At 45.7% G+C, this 15,896-nt stretch overlaps 1 protein-coding gene and 1 long non-coding RNA gene across 3 annotated transcripts in view; one reads left to right on the top strand and one right to left on the bottom strand.

Moving 5' to 3' along the window:
* Nucleotides 1-15,890, bottom strand: part of Iqsec2 (IQ motif and Sec7 domain 2) — an 89,657-nt gene extending 73,767 nt beyond the window's left edge. For both annotated transcript variants that reach the window (XM_008849694.1, XM_008849695.3), the window contains exon 1: nucleotides 15,114-15,890. In XM_008849694.1, coding sequence (XP_008847916.1) covers nucleotides 15,114-15,820 — 707 coding nt within the window. In that variant the 5' untranslated portion in view covers nucleotides 15,821-15,890. The remainder of the gene's footprint in view (nucleotides 1-15,113) is intronic.
* Nucleotides 15,310-15,896, top strand: part of LOC103747322 — a 2,840-nt gene continuing 2,253 nt past the window's right edge. Inside the window, exons 1-2 of the long non-coding RNA XR_607841.3 lie at nucleotides 15,310-15,451; nucleotides 15,641-15,754. This is a non-coding gene — a long non-coding RNA (uncharacterized LOC103747322). The remainder of the gene's footprint in view (nucleotides 15,452-15,640; nucleotides 15,755-15,896) is intronic.

Raw genomic sequence — 15,896 nt, 5'->3', positions numbered from 1 at the left:
GCAAGAACAACCAGTGTTCTTAACCACTGAGCCATCTCTCCAGCCCCTCACTGTTTTGTTTTTTTTAAATATATTTTTATTGAATTTTTGTGCACTTCATACATCTTTTTTATTATTATTTATTTGTATTTTATGTGTATGACTGTATTGCCTGCATGTATGTGAGTGTACCCATGTCATGCAATGCCACAGAGGTCAGAAGAGGGCATCGGATTCCCCCGGAATTGGAGTTAAGAACGGTTCGTAGCCACCATGTAGGTGCTGGGAATCAAACCCAGGTCTTCTGCAAGAGCAGTCAGTGCTCTTAACCACTGAGCCATCTCTGCAGCCCCCTCATTCATAGTTTGTTAAACAGAAAGTATGAGAGAAAAGTTATATGGCCCAGAGAATCAATCTAGCATATTCAATATCCAACTAACCAACATTCTGGAAAAAGAAAACAAAAAATGAAGTGGAGGGCCAAACATGGTAGTACATATCTTTAATCCCAGCACTTGGGAGACAGAGGCAGGCAGCTCTCTGTGAACTCAAGGCTAGCCTAACCTATATAGCCAGTTCTAGGCCAGTCAGGGCTATAGAGTGAGACCCTGCCTCAAAAAACAAAAACAAAACAAAGCAAAAAAAGAAAGGAAAAAGAAAAAAAGAAGTAGAGGGAGTTGTCAAGAAATAAGGCAATAATTTTTTAAGATTTAAAAAAAAATTGGGGGGGATAAGATGGCTCAGTGAGTAAAGGTGCTTGCCAGCAAGTCTGATGACCCAAGTTTAATTTATCTCCAGAACCCACACAGTGGAAGGGTAGAACCAACTCCTGTGAGTTGTTCTCTGACTTCCACATATGAGCCGTGGCATGCACATCCCCACACACATATACACGTAATAAATAAATAAACAAATGTCAAATTAAAATTTTTTATTATTATTTTTATTTTATGTGTATGCATGTATTGCTTGCATGTAGGTAAGTGCAGCTGTGTCGTGTAATGCCCACGGAGGTCAGAAGAGGCTGTTGGATCCCCTGGAACTGGAATTACAGCTGTTAGCTGCCATGTGGGTGCTGGGATACGAACCCGGGCATTCTGCAAGAACAACCAGTGTTCTTAACCGCTGAGCCATCTCTCCAGCCCCAGAAATGTCAAATTTTTTAAAAAGAAAAAGTGTAAGAGGAGACAAAGTACTTTAGATTGAAAGAATTCCCCGAGACCAAGTGAAGTAAAATGAAAAGCAGATCTTGCTCTGAGTGCTGGTTACATCAGTGTTTGCTTTATATGATCAGACCATTTGCGATCTAAACACTTTCCTCTATTCAAATTGTGTTTCAGAATGAAATTTTTTTTTGTCTTTTTGAAGCAGGGTCTCCCCTGTAGCCCCAGCTGTCCTGGAACTCACTATGTAGACCAGGCTGGCCTGGAACTCACAGAGATCCACCTGCCTCTGCCTCCCAAGTGCTTGGACTACAGGTGTGCACCACCACACCTGGCTCAGAATGAAAATTTTGAAGTTCTTTTCCTGGTTAGGCATGGTGGCACACACATACCCACAAGCCCCAGCACTCAGGAGGCTGAGACAGAAGGATCATAAATTCCAGGCCTGACTGGGCTACATAGAAAGAACCTGCCTCCAAAAAAATCACCAAGTCAAATGTTATCCCAGAAGATGTGCTATGCCTATCTCTGGTTTGAGGAACTCCACATAACAGTCAGAATGAAAGTAGTAAGTAAAAGAAAGACAGAAAGAAAAGGAAATAAATTCCTGGTCCAAAGTAAAACATAGTAAAAGGTGTCATGATTTTGAACAATTGATAGAGCACAGGAAAAGAACATATGGACCCAGCATGCTGGTGCATATGTATAATCCCAGGAGGATGAAGCAGGAGGATCACAAGTGAGTTCTAGGTCACCCTGGGCTATAGTGTATGACTCTATGTAAAAAAATTTGCTTGGCCTTTACACTAGCAATATTCTCCAGTGAGTATAGCTGCTGTAATATTGGAATTGTGGGATAGGAGGTATAATTATAGTATACTGTTTGACGCTGCAATGAGCAATAGTAGCATAGTAATAACCACATAAACATATATTGGCTGCCAAGCTCTATAACCAGTTTATCTAGATAAAGCACTTGATTATTTTCACAGGACAGATGGAAATGTAATCAATGCTGCTAGATCCACAAGTATAGAACAGAGATTGGAAAGTGGAAGAAGAAGAGATGGAAGGAAAGAGGCAATATTAAATAACTATTTAACACAAAGTGAGTGATCAAAAGATATTATGGACAACTGGAGGAATAAGAAATGAACAGTGGGGCTGGAGAGATGGCTCAGCAGTTAAGAGCACTGGCTGCTCTTCCAGAGGACCCGGGCTCAGTTCTCAGCACCCACATGGCCACTAATAACCATCTGTAAGCCCAGTTCCAGGGGATCCGACACCCTCTCCTGACCTCCATGGTCACTGCACGACATGGGTGCACTTACATACATGCAGTGAATACACTCATACACTTGAAAATAGAAAAATATAAATAAAAAAATTTTGAAAATAAATGAAGAGTGTAAAATAGTGTCCAATGAAGTTTAAAAGGTAACCAATAAAGGAACATAAATAGTAACTTTCAAAATTCTGGGATGGGGGAAGAGTCCAGTGTTAAAATAAATAAAAGAAGTAAAAAAAGGTTTGGTTGATTCTCTTCCCCACTCCCCCCCTCCCTAGGACTCCTCCCCCACCAGCCCTCCTCCTACTCCTGCTTTCATGTCACATGTATTCTATTACCTTTTTTTCTTCTCTCACCTCAATCCTCCCTTAAAACCTTTTCCCTCCCTTTTCATCACACACACACACACACACACACACACACACACACACACACACACACACGCACGCACACGTGTGCATATGAGAGAAAACATGACATTTGCCTTTCCCGATCTCAGATACTTCACTTACAATATTGATTTCCACTTCCATCCATTTTCCTCAAACGTAATGATTTCATTTTTCTTTATGGGTGAATAAACTCCATTTTGTATATGTGCTGCAGTTTCTTTATCCATTTATTTGTTGAAAGCAGTTATGAAAATCTCATAATTTAACCCCTAACTTTGTATACTAATTTTAAACTGACAAAAACATTAAATGGTAAAAAAGAGAGATAATGCTTGAAGTTGATAAGTAAAGAAATAATCAGTAAAGCATGTTGCTTAGAGATATGAAGTTACAGGGCCAGGAAGCAGGATGGGGCACTTGCCACCAGGACTAACAACCTAAGTTGGATCCCTGGTCCCCACATAGTGGGGGGAGAGAGTTGACTCCCACAGACTGTCCTTTGACTTTCACACACCTTTCATTCCAGCACTCAGGAGGCAGAGGTAGGTGGATCTCTGTGAGACTGAGGCCAGCCTGGTCTATATAGCAAGTTTCAGGTCAGCTGGGGCTACAGGGAGACCCTGTCTCAAAAAACTAAAAACTAAAAATAAATAAATGAAATATTTTAAGAACTGAATATACACATTGCTTTAGTTATGCTATTCTTAGTTTTGTGTTTTAGATAAGATCGTGGCTGTGTTACCCAAGTTGGCCTTGAAATTGCGGGCTCAAGTGATCCTCCTGCCTCAGCTTCCCAGCTCAGGTGGATGCCATCTTGACTGGCTGGTATAATTTTTAAAATTCTAAAATCAAGTCCCTTTCCTTTCTTCGGACCTCTGTCTTCTATGTGGTACACACAAAGCAGTGAGGGATCCAGGTGTAGTGGTGCATGCCTGTAATTCCAGCACTGGGGAGGCAGAGGCAGGCAGATCTCTGTGAGATCTAGGCTAGCCTTGTCTACAGACCAAATTCCAGGCCAGCTGGGGCCACAGGGAAACGTTGTCACAAAGCAAGCAAACAAAACATTGAGAGTGATAACTGGTGATGTGAGGTCCTAGTCTGCAATACTTGTTTCTGTTGTAAGCAGAAGCATGAAAGGTGGTTACAGGGCTAGACCCTCCAAACTAATACTGCGGCTCCCTGCAACCATTCATACAGACAGCTTTTCAACAGGCTCAGCCTGCACCACCTTCTGGTCCTCTTCAAATCTCAGCATTGCCAGTCTGGCCCTTCCAGTCTTCCATTCATTAAACTATTTACACCCATTAGTTATTTATACCTGCCTGAGTCATGAAGGATTTGAGGTTGCTTACTCCAAGAACACAGATAAGGACAGAATGGAAATTGAACTGAAAAATAAGAACTCAGAAAGTAGAGATCAACAAAAATGCCAGAGCTACACTTCAAGTTAACTGGTATCTGAGGCAAAAAGGAAGATAGAATGAGCTATGACAGCCTCATATTAGCAAGGAGGAAATATATCATTTTCAGGAAAAGCAAAGTTTTGCCTAGCACTGGATTCTTCAAATCACTGTCCACAGGAGATTTCATGAAAGGGAAAGAAAACAACTCTTTATTGAGCATATATAAGCATCAGAGAATGAAATCCAAATTATCTTGGTTAATCTTGAGTAGTGGGGATTGTTATTCCATTTTTCAGGCCAGGAAATGAAAGCTCAGAAAACGGAAAACAGCCTCATTGAGGTCATCCAGCAGGTTGAGACGGAGTTTCAATTCAAGCACAAGTCTGTCTTCCTAAAAAGCACAGCCCTCCTTTTTATGAAAACTCAAAGGTGGGAATGGCAGGATTGGCTTTCAAGCCAGAAATGGCCTTTGAGCTGCCTCTGTTATGAGTAAGGCAAAAACAGCAGTAAGAAGGCTGGGCCTAAGCTAGGTGGAGAAAAAGAAGGGCTCATATCCCAGCTATGACCCAAAAAGGCGACAAATCAGAGAAGAGGGCATCTGCCATCCAAGCAAGAGCCCTTTTAGGTGATGCCTTCTCTTTGTTGCCTCATCTCCAAGAAGCTACCCAATCTCTTTGAGCCCTGGTTTTTTGTTTTGTTTTTGTTGTTTTTTTGTTTTGATTTTTGGGTTTTGGGGTTTTTTTGTTTTGTTTTGTTTTTGTTTTTGTTTTTGTTTTTGTTTTTGTGTGTGTGTGTGTGTGCGTAGAACACAAAAACAACAATTCCACAACTTTCCTAAAATTTAAAAGCAGGAAATAGCCCATTCAAGGGAAGCTGCTTTGAATACTGGTGTTAATATTATGGCAACTTTTCCCATTAGAGCCCTCTCTTCTGCTTATATTTTGCATGGCCTTAAACAGTCGATTATCCTTTCTGACCTCAATCTTTCACCTGTAAAATGAGTCCCCTTCAGCTGCATGACATTTCAAGTCCTTCCAGCTTGAAATTTGACATTTCTAACCCTGTAGGTCATGAATGACTGTGGCTCTTCTGGGCTCCCACAGTGGGCCATGTTCTCTTATATGATAGCACCTTGACAGAGTATAATGTCAATATCATTCTCTCTCCTACTGCCAAAGTGTGTAGGTCTTTGTTTTTTAATGAGATCTACTCTCTTAATAATTTCTTTTCTTTTTTAAAAATTAGTTTCACTTATTTTCTTTTTCTCTCTCTCTCTTTCTTTCTTCCCTTCTTTCTTTCTTTCTTTTTTTTATTTTTATTTTTTTTGAGACAGGGTCTTCCTATAGCCCCAGCTGACCTGGAACTATGTAGACTAGGCTGGCCTCGAACTCAGATATTCACCTGCCTCTGCCTCCCAAGTGCTGGGATTAAAGGCATGTGCCACCACGCCCAGCCTCACTATATCATTTTCATGCATGGATATCATTGAGCTTTGCTCATATTCACCCCCAGACCCCCTCTTGTTCTCTTTTCCCCCTTCCACTGGCACCCTTCCTTCCTCCAAATAGTCCCACTTCTGCTTTCACGTCATATATATTTGTGTGTATCTGTATACGTGTGTGTGTGTGTGTGTGTGTGTGTGTGTGTGTGTGTGTGTGTGTAGAGGTCTGAAGTTGGTGTTATATGTCTTCCTCAGTCACTCTCCATCTTATCTTTTGAGACAGGGTCTCTCACTGAACCTGCAGCTCACTGGCTAGACTGACTAGCCAGCAAACCCTGTGGATCCTCCTGTTTCCACCTCCTCAGCACTGGGATTACAAGAGTACACCACCATACTCAACTTTTTATGTGGATGCTGAGGATCCAATCTCAGGCCTCATGCTATGTAGCAAGTACTTTACTCACTGAGTCATCTCCTTAGCCCATGTGTGCGTGTGAAATTTATCTTTCTGAGTCTGTCTTATTTTGCTTAACATGATGATTTCCAGTTACATCCAAGTTTCCTATAAATGACATCATTTTATTCTTTTTATGGCTGAATAAAACTCTACTTGTATATATATATATGTATATATATGTATTTTTTTTTCTTCATTCATCTGACAGACATCTGTACTGATTCCCTGTCTTGGCTTTTGTGAATAGGTGTGTAGTCTTACTGTCTCTTGTTTAGAATGCTACACCTATCTCTTCGTTTAGACATCTTCCAATCTATCTTGCAGCCTGCCCTTCTAGGGGGACCACTACAAAATGTGACTCTCAATATACTGTGCAATGGGCAGCTTAAACCCTGGAGTTCCTGATGCTACCATTCATGTGTCATGATCTGGGCCAGTTCTCCAGGCTACCCCTCCTCTCTGAAACTCCTTGCCTTCCAGGTGCTGCTCTAGCTTGTTTTGAACTTAAAAAAATGTGCCCATTCCCTTCACATATACCCATGTTGCCACTCAGGCTGTCTCCTTTGCCTTAACCTCCCATTTGCTCTCAATTTCTAGCAACCCATATACAGTCCCCCTTCACTTAGCTAACTCCTATTGATCCTCTGTGCCTCAGTTCAGGGATCACCTCCTTCAAGAAGCATTCCCTGACAGTCTTGGTAGATATCCAAGGTATCTCCTATCCTTCCTTATGGCAAAACTCACTGGACACCATATTGCATTCATCTGTTTCCACTACTACCTTCTTCACCTTGAAGTCAGAACTGTGCAATACAAATCACCAAACTCCATCTGCTAGGACACAAGGTGTGGCATGTACTAGGCACACAAATATTCAGTGCACTGACCTGTCTGTCAGAAATATGGAGAGTGGGGGCTAGAGAGATGGCTCAGCAGTTAAGAGCACTGGTTCCTCTTGCAGAGGACCCAGATTCAATTCCCAGCACCCACACAGTGGCTAACAAGCATCTGTAACTCTCATTCCAGGGGAATCCAATGCCTTCTTCTGACCTCCGTGGGCATTGCACGACACAGGTACAACTATATACATGCAGGCAATACACATAAAATAAAAATAATAAATAAAATATTTTTAAAAGAACCTAAAAAAAAAAGAAATATGGGAAGTGCCTACTTGGCCTCTTCCTCTTGCCTCCCCAACCCATAGTACAGAGCTTTACAAATTTGTCATTAATAATAATGCCTATTGCTGAATAAATACATACTGTGTGCTGTATTAAATTTTTACAATTACAATGCACTGGGTTACTCCAAAAGTGGCTAACACAGCAGATGTGTAGTTGCATGAGGTGCCAGTTAGGTATTACTTTTCATCACAGATAGAACAACAATAATTTTTTTTTCAGTGCTGGGAATAAACTAAGCTCCTCTCCCAAAGACTTAATAACTAATTTATTCACAATTCTTCCCCATGAGTAATGTTTATTATTCTGACAGGGAATACAGCAGAAGTTGAACCCCAGGCCTCACACATGTTAATGAAGGGCTACACTCTAGCCCCTAATGACAGTAATTCTAACATGGTTATATAGAAGAAAACACTGGCTTGATTCAGGTGAGTACAGCATACTATGTCCTGGGATCCAGCAGGAAATCATAAGGCCTGGACATGCAGAACACACTAAGCCTTTAAGAAAGTATAAAAATCTTATAGCTCAGCTGGGCATGGTGGCACACGCTTTTAATCCCAGCATTTGGGAGGCAGAGGCAGGCAGATCTCTGTGAGTTCAAAGCCAGCCTGGTCTCTATAGTGAGTTCCACCTCTTTTTTTTTTTTTTTTTTTCAAAAAAACCAAAAAAAAAAAAAAAAAAAAAAAAACCAAAAACTTATAGCTCCAGTACAACAGTTATGTGCCAATTAAACATAAAATCTTTAGTTTAAAAAATAATATAACCACAGAAATGCATCTGGTATTAGTAAAAATACCTCTCTCAGGTGATAGTGGTGATTGATTTGCATCTTAAGAATCAGAGAGACAATCCTGATCATCTAGAACATCTTTGTTTTCAGTTAAGACGTCTTCATGGTGTTTGTTGCCCTCTGCCTCTAGGGGGCAGGGCAGTCTCATCTATTCTTTTTATCCTTAGCTTTCAATCCTAATCAGAATTTTGATGATAAGAAGGAAGAACAGCCAGGAAAGTTTGATATACTAGGGAATAGGTTGTTGGGGGTGGGGGGGGGGGTGTAGCATAATCATACACATTAGAAAATACAGATGTGTCCTCATGTCCAGCTGGGGGAAAAAAAGGCTCTGAAAGTGAAATCATGCCTAAAGTCTCACACTGTACCTTCCAGAACTTTCTCTGAATTCTCATAGCAAGTATTCAGAGCTCTGAGGTCCTAAGGAGCTTCAGGTACTAAGTAACTAGGATGGGCTTCCCTGTATACATACTTTCAAGGTGGATACTTGGTGAGACAGTAGAGGCCAAGAGGAAATTAGACTATCTGGCAAATCATCCTTCCCTAAACAGCTCCCCTCTACAAAGGAAGTAAGTCATTTTTTCATCATTCTTGCCAGTGACTAATGTGTTATTATCCTGCCATGGACTGCATCAGGGAATGACCCAAAGCGGCCAAGTCCATTCCCACCCCAAGACACTGCATCTGGCCTAGGATATAATCTCAATAAAGACTGGATGAATAAAAAAAAAAAAAAGAAAAGAAAAGACAAGCATGGTGGAGCATGCCTTTAATCCTAATGCTTGGGAGGCAGAAGCAGGGGGATATCTGTGAGTTCAAGGCCAGCCTGGTCTATAAAGCAAGTTCTAGGCCAGCTGGGACTACAGGGAGACCCTGTCTCAAAAAAAAAAAAAGAAAGAAAAAGAAAGAAAGAAAGAAAGAAAGAAAGAGAGAAAGAGAGAAAGAAAGAGAGAGAGAAAGAAAAGAAAAGAAAAGAAAAGAAAGAAAAAGAAATGAAATGAAACGAAATGATGGGATGATGGGTAACTAAGCAGCTTGCCACTGGGCTGGGCAAACTGCACACAGATCCTATGTAAGTCTCTTTGGTCCATTCAGGAGAGAGGACTTTGCACCAAGGGTCAAGATTATGGCATGACATAGACAATATGCTAAGAAGATGTGACAGCAAGCAGATAGGCCTGTATGTCTCCAAAGTCTCATCCAGCTCTGCTTCTTTGTCACTGTATGAATCGGGAGACTAGTAGATGTGAGAAACAGAGATCAAAAGCCAAAAGCCTCCAGGGAGCATGAGGAAGGAGCCATAGAAAAGCCAAGAGAATTCTGAGGTTGATATTTCTCTCAACAGGAGTCCAGAATAAAGAAAAAATGAGGTGCTCTGGTCATTAGTTCACCAGGGCTTAATTAAATATTTGTTTACTCAAAACTGATTGAGCAGCTACTATGTGCTGTGCTGTGTGTTTCCAAGTTCCTCACTCCTCTGTCATTCCCCTAGCACTGAGCACAAGACTGAATACATGACTTGCAACTCAGTACATGTCAGTTAAGTCTGATTCCTTTCAGAGGCTCTCAGTCTAGTAGGAGACACAAGACGTGAACAACTATGAAGATGTAAAAAGGCTAGACTGCTCACTGCAAAGGTCATGGATTAAACTGATGAAGGAGGACCAGCAGAGCTGGGAGTGGTGGCGCATGCCTTTAATCCCAGGACTCCGAGTCAGAGGCAAGTGGATCTTTGAGATTGAGGCCAGCGGATATACTCAGCAAGTTCCAGGCCAGATGGGGCTACAGGAAGACCATATCGCAAATTTAAAAAAAAAAAAGGAAAGAAAAGAAGGATCAGCAAACAAACACAGGAGAGATGACAGGTGAATTCAGCCTGGGAACTGATAGAGCAATCAAGGAGAAGTCACGAGCCAAGTCAAGTCCCAGAGGCTATCGGAAGACCTTCGTGGACTAACAATGGCAGCACACAGGAGAGCACAGGTCAGGGTGACTAGAGCATTGTCTGTGGGAAAGGAACTCACAAAAATGAGTGAAAGGGAAGCTGCAGGCAAAAACATGTAGAAAGAAAATGAAAACATAGGAGCTAGACTAAAGAACATGGCTTGGCTCCAGTTCTCTTGACAGAGAAAGAACAGGAGGGGAAATCTCTTAGGACACTATGGAAAAACATCAAGATGTGACTGTGAGAGGTGACCAGCCTTGCCTCAAGCAGTAGCCTGGGAGCTCTGTAGGGGGAAAGCCAGAGTCATGCCTAGAGTGGTGTCCATGCTTTAAACCCTACCTGTGGGCGGGAAAAGTGCATTGCAGACTTGGGAGCCAGAAAGTTCTGGGCCCCATCCAGCTGTGCACGGTCAGCAGGTCACAGCCTCTCTCGTTCTCACTACCTCTTCTGAAAAGTGAGGAAAAGAGTAACACTCACCTGGCAAGGATTCTGTGAAAACGAGAGAAGTAGGATTAGGATGCCCGGTGGGTAAGAACAGAAGAGTGCTGCAGAGCCCGGAGCCTAGCCACCTGGGTTCTTTCTAGCTCTTTCTCGGTCCTGTCACTTATTTATTGAGGAACCTTGGATATGTTACCCAAACTTTCTGGGCCTCTTCATCTGTAAAATGGAGTGAATAACGATCTACATGAAAGGATTCATGTGAAGACAGAATGACTATATGGAAAGGATTTAGAATGACATGCCCAGCACACTGTTAAGTTCGGGAGAAAAATGTTAGCTATTATTACATAGCTACATTATTACATAAAGCTGCCTGGCACACAGAAAGTTGAAACTCATTTAGTACGTATGTGGCCTCTTCATCATGCTCTAGGCCTTTACTTGGCTCCCAGCAAATCCAGAGGCCACAGTCAGCAGGGGTGGGATAGAGGAAGCAAGGGCAGCGGGCATGAAGCCTGGGTCTGGTGTCGTCCTTCTGCCATGCATCTCCATTGGACACAAGGGGCCCATCTACCCTTCTTCAAAGCACCCTCCCCTACTTTCCAGGTCCTCAACTAGTGTCCTAGCCTGCCCCATCCCTCTATTCACTAAGAAACCCTGCCAGTCATCACCCTTGCTGCTCACTTTGTTCTCAGCATTGTGTCTATGGTCTGACTAGGCCTGCAACCCTGTCTCCCTGGCTGGTGGGAGGAAGGCTCTGCAAGTGCCAAGAGCATGGTGTTTGCTCAGCTTAGTGGCCCCCTCCTGCTCTGTGCACACAGCCAAGAAATGCTTGTGGGTGACAACAACCCCATTCTTGCCCCAGATCTAGACAGAGAAGCAAAACTCCCAATTCTCATCAAACTCAACATTATCATTTTCTCCCACACCAGCATAATGCTCACAACATAGTGGAGGGGGCAATAAATGGTTTCCCTTCTGAGAAGAAGGAAAGACACCCGGGAAAAGACTTGATACCCTAAAGAAGCCAGACTTCCCTAGAGCCTCTTCCTTAGCTTGTCCTTTCTGCCAGTGGCCTCAGCTCCCGTAGGGAGCATGCTGACACTCCACCACCTGCAGATGACAGCTCAGTAGCCACAAGGCAGACCACACATCACCCTGGCTATCAAGAACACCATGCAGGCTTCTCTAGTGGCTGTACCCAATGTGAGCCAGCTTGCAAGGTGGGTGGGGGCAGAGGATAGAGAGTTGCCACCATACTGGCTGCAGCCCACCACCGCCTACAGCACAGCCAGAGCTAGGCCCATGCAGAAAGTGTAGGAACACAGCTTTCTTCAGCATGGGGCACTCAGCAGTGGGCCCTAGCCTCCTGTACATTACCCTAGGTGCCAGAACTACAGCGGGGACCAGACCAAGATTAACAACAAAAGAGAGTTCTTCTCTACTCATGGGAAGGAACAACATAAAAAGATATAAGCATTAGTCAGGATCAACAGCTAATAAAAAACTAACTAAACCCTCATGTGTACAGTAGATCAGTGACGAAAAGAAGGTTGGGACTCATGTTGTTTTCTGTCACACTAGGAAGGCCACACCCAGAGCCAGGAAGAAGAGACCCTGGCATCCTGGAACATAGCCAAAGGAGCAATGTGGAAGGATGTGGGAGTCCTGAGTGAATGATATGGACAAGGACGGGCATGACAGCTGATGCCCAAAGAAAAGAAGGGAAAGTTCACAGGATTCTAAGTGTGTCATGTTAGTAGCATGACGTCTGATGAGCTTCACTCCTCCAAGCCCTCAGTTTCTTATGCTGTAACATACAGACGGTAGTGACAGACACACAGGGTGGTTGGGAGAGCTAAAGAAAATCCTTAGGCAAAATGGGCCCCCAAAAGCTACCGCTTGACCCAGGCCCTATTCTCCCTAATTTTTCCACCAGAGGGAGCCTGGGGCCCAGCAGAGCCCAGCCTGTACCAGCTCTGCCTGTCCTCCCCCAATGCTGCAGCCTCAGCTGCTGAACTCCCACCCTGCCTGCCGGCGCTTCCAGCAGCAGCCTTCTCACCCACTCCTTATAAACCCTGAACAGGCCTAGCAGGGGAGTCGCTTGCAGCAGCACTGGTGACAGCAATGGCTACAGGTCCTCCTGACACCAGCAGAAAGGCGGGTGGAAAAGAGGGCAACAGCCTTTTTTTCTCCCCATCGAATCCACTCATCCCAGATCCATTTTTTCCAGTTCAAAACCTCGAGATGTATAAGGCTCTCTTGGCTTTCCCCAGTTCAGTATCTGACCAGGTCCTGAGGCCTAGACTCCTAGGGGTTGCCAAGCTCTAGGGAATAAATAAAATGCCGTGGAAACAGGCAGACTTGGATTCTAGTTCCAGCTCCATTAGCAACTAGTAGCATAACCTTGAACAAGGCCCCTTGGAGCCTCAGTTTCCTCGTCTCTAAAACGGAGTTGCTGATGCTAGCTAGCTACACAGGGTTTGCTGTGAAGTCCAAATGAAGTAATCATGGCTAGGCAGGCAGTTAATGTGTGATTGAGAGAAATTCAAGGTGACATGTAAACCCCTTTATTAACTCAGTAGGAAATGTGATGCAAGGAATTCCAACAAGCAATCTGGAAAGTGTATAGAAAGAAATAACCCAGAAGCAGGCTGCAAGGATGGCAGAAGGGCAAATGGGCCTCCAGCCAGCCAAGAAACTCAGACCCATGTCTGGAGGATGAAGAATCTGAGGGCAATGGAATTCTGAAACTGAGGAAGACTCAAGTCATTTCACTGGGCTTTATGCGAGAGTCAGGAATTATGTTTCCTCCAGCTCTCTCAGACTCCCACTGGGCCTCTGCTGGACATGTTTGGACAGCCACCACCCCCACTCCTTGAGGCAATCTACTGCATCACAGCTGGCCAGGTTGGAAAGTTCTTCCTGATCTGATCTCAGTCATTCCCGCTGTTCCTGGTTCCGCTCTATGGAGTCATACAATAATGAGGCTGCTCCCTCTGTCAGAGGCCTGATCCCTCTACAGAAGTCTCCAGTCCAGCTCAAGAATCAAAATGCTCCATTCAATCTTTCTCTGCCCCCAACCCACCATGATTCTCTCTTTAATGGGCCTTGATCTCCTGCATTCTTCTTCCGGCGCAGTATTCCAAGGTGCGCAGGTTAATCCTTTGGAAATGGGCTCCCAGAAGCCCTGCCTGGTCTCCAGATCATTCTGGGGCTGTCCCTCCACCCCAACACTTAGCTGAGGGTGCACTGCAGTGGAGCCTAGCCAAGCCCTCAAGCTGCAGCTGCTGCTCCTGGGGCCCAGCCATCTCAACCCAGCACCCCAGCCTGCTGCTTCACCATGGGGGAGTTGCAGAGGGCTGTCTCCCGGCAGATTTCCTGAGGCAGAAGGCTTCCCCACCCCCAGCCCAGCTTCCAAGAGACACTCCACTGGTTGTGGCACATGGTAGGACCAGCTGAGCAGTGAGAGGAGGGGTAAGCCTGTCCATTTGCTAAAGGACCTCAGACTTGCTCTTTAGTGTGGCAGGATTAATTACAGAACCTCAAATCTCAGCTGGAGGGGTCCTTGAAGAGCATCCAAGGCAGACATTGCCTTTAAAAGAGATATAGGGGGACTGACAGACTGACAGAGGAAGGGACTCAGTCAAGGTCACAAAGCCAGTCCACAACAGAGCTGGAAGGGAAACCCAGTTCTCCTATCTCCCAATTTGGTGTTCTTTCCAATACAGCAGAAAAGCAATAGGAGGGCCTTTAGGGCATCCCTGTGAACCTGCATGCCCTTGACTCTCAGCCTAATCTATTTATCTCAAAAAGCACACACAATGGGATCTACAAGGAAAAAGTGGACCCTGCCCATGTCCCATCAACTCAGGAGATATTGCCAGTCTCAAATAAATACACAGACCCCAGCACAGGAACTGAAGCTGATCTGACAGAGGGGAGATCTATAGGCTTCCCTTCCTCGTAGGGCTCTTTAAATGGGTGTTGTTTTTCTTGAAGGGTGGAGACCAGCTGGACTTTGAGAAACTAACCAAGGGCCCTAGCCTCCATCTTTGCTCCCTATCTTTGCCGCCACCAACCACCCCCCACCTCCCCACCCCCCCACCCCCGGCCAAGATGTGCTGCAGGTCCCTTCAGAGGGACGGTTCAGCCTTCAGAATTCATTCCTGTTCCTACCTGCCTCTCAGGAAAGGATGGAGCAGAGGCTGCCAGAAGAGACAAGATCAGCAGCCCCCCCCCCCCAAAAGGTGTGTAGGAGTATGTCCTTTGGGGCTTTCAGTTGATACCACCTTTGGCAATAAAAAAAAAATCTAACCCATCCTCTGGCAAGAATACAGCTGGGGGTTGAAGAAGTGGAGGGAGGCAGTAGTGATAGCTTTAGTCTCTCACTGGCCTTGGACTCGAGGGGGCAAAAAAGAGACGCCCGCACTCATCTGGCCAACCCAGTGTGTGATGGCTAGGGAAAGGGTGTCAGCTAGTAGAGGAAGACCTGGCTTCTCCACGTTGGGACGGAAGAAGCAGGAAATGGAATCAGGCATGGGCTTCACACTTATCTGCCACACAAGTTGGAAAAGGATCTAGAGGGGAAGGGCGGGGTGGGGGCTGCAAACACATTTCTTACTTTCTCTGGAGTGTTGTAGCCGGGCTGGTGCTGGTACTGGTACTGTGACCTCCACCCGCGCCAGGACTGGAGCTCCTGGATGCGCCACGGCTCAACTGGCCCCGCTCTCGCGGTGGCCGCTGCCCCACGCCCACTGACGCGGAATAGCCGACTTCCTTCTCGCGGCCCGGGTGCGCTGGCCCAGCCTCCCTTCCGCCACGCTCACGACCCAGGGCTGGGTTCTCGTGGTGCAGGTGGCACTGGGCCACGTCGCGCTCGCGGGCTGTGTAACCGGTAGTGTCCTGGAGTGGATAGGAGGCATCCCGCTCCTTGTCCCGATAGACAGCTTCCCGGTTCTGGTAGGCGCCGTCCCGATTCGGGTAGCCCACGTCCCGGGCCGCCTGGTGAAACTGGCTCTCCCGCAGCTCGCGGTGGTGGAACTGGGTCTCGCGCAGGTTCTGGTACTGGCTCTCGCGGCCGGGGCTATCCCGCGCGCCGAGAGGGTCCCGGTGCAGCTCCCCGCGGTGCAGCTGGCTCTCCTCCCGCAGGTCGCGGTTCTCCTGGGTGAGCTGGTCCAACTGGCCCTCCAGCTCTTCGATGCGCCGCCGCTGGGTCTCCAACAGCTGCTGCTGACTCTCGATGATGTTGTTCAGCTCCAGCAGGTACTCCACCGCTCGGTTGGGGCTTTCGGATCCCGGGCCACCCGGGGGCCCCGACCCCGCCTCCATCCTGGCGGCCCAGGGGCAGGGGAAGGGGCAAGAGAGCCCAGTCCCCGCTCGCTCACGGCGCCACCCTCCCCCGGGC

Source organism: Nannospalax galili, unplaced genomic scaffold (assembly GCF_000622305.1).
Source record: "Nannospalax galili isolate Female #2095 unplaced genomic scaffold, S.galili_v1.0 scaffold225, whole genome shotgun sequence".
In the NCBI taxonomy this organism is placed as follows: Eukaryota; Metazoa; Chordata; class Mammalia; order Rodentia; family Spalacidae; genus Nannospalax; species Nannospalax galili.
Note: the sequence above shows the minus strand (reverse complement) of the source record. Positions and strands in the feature narration are given on the sequence as shown.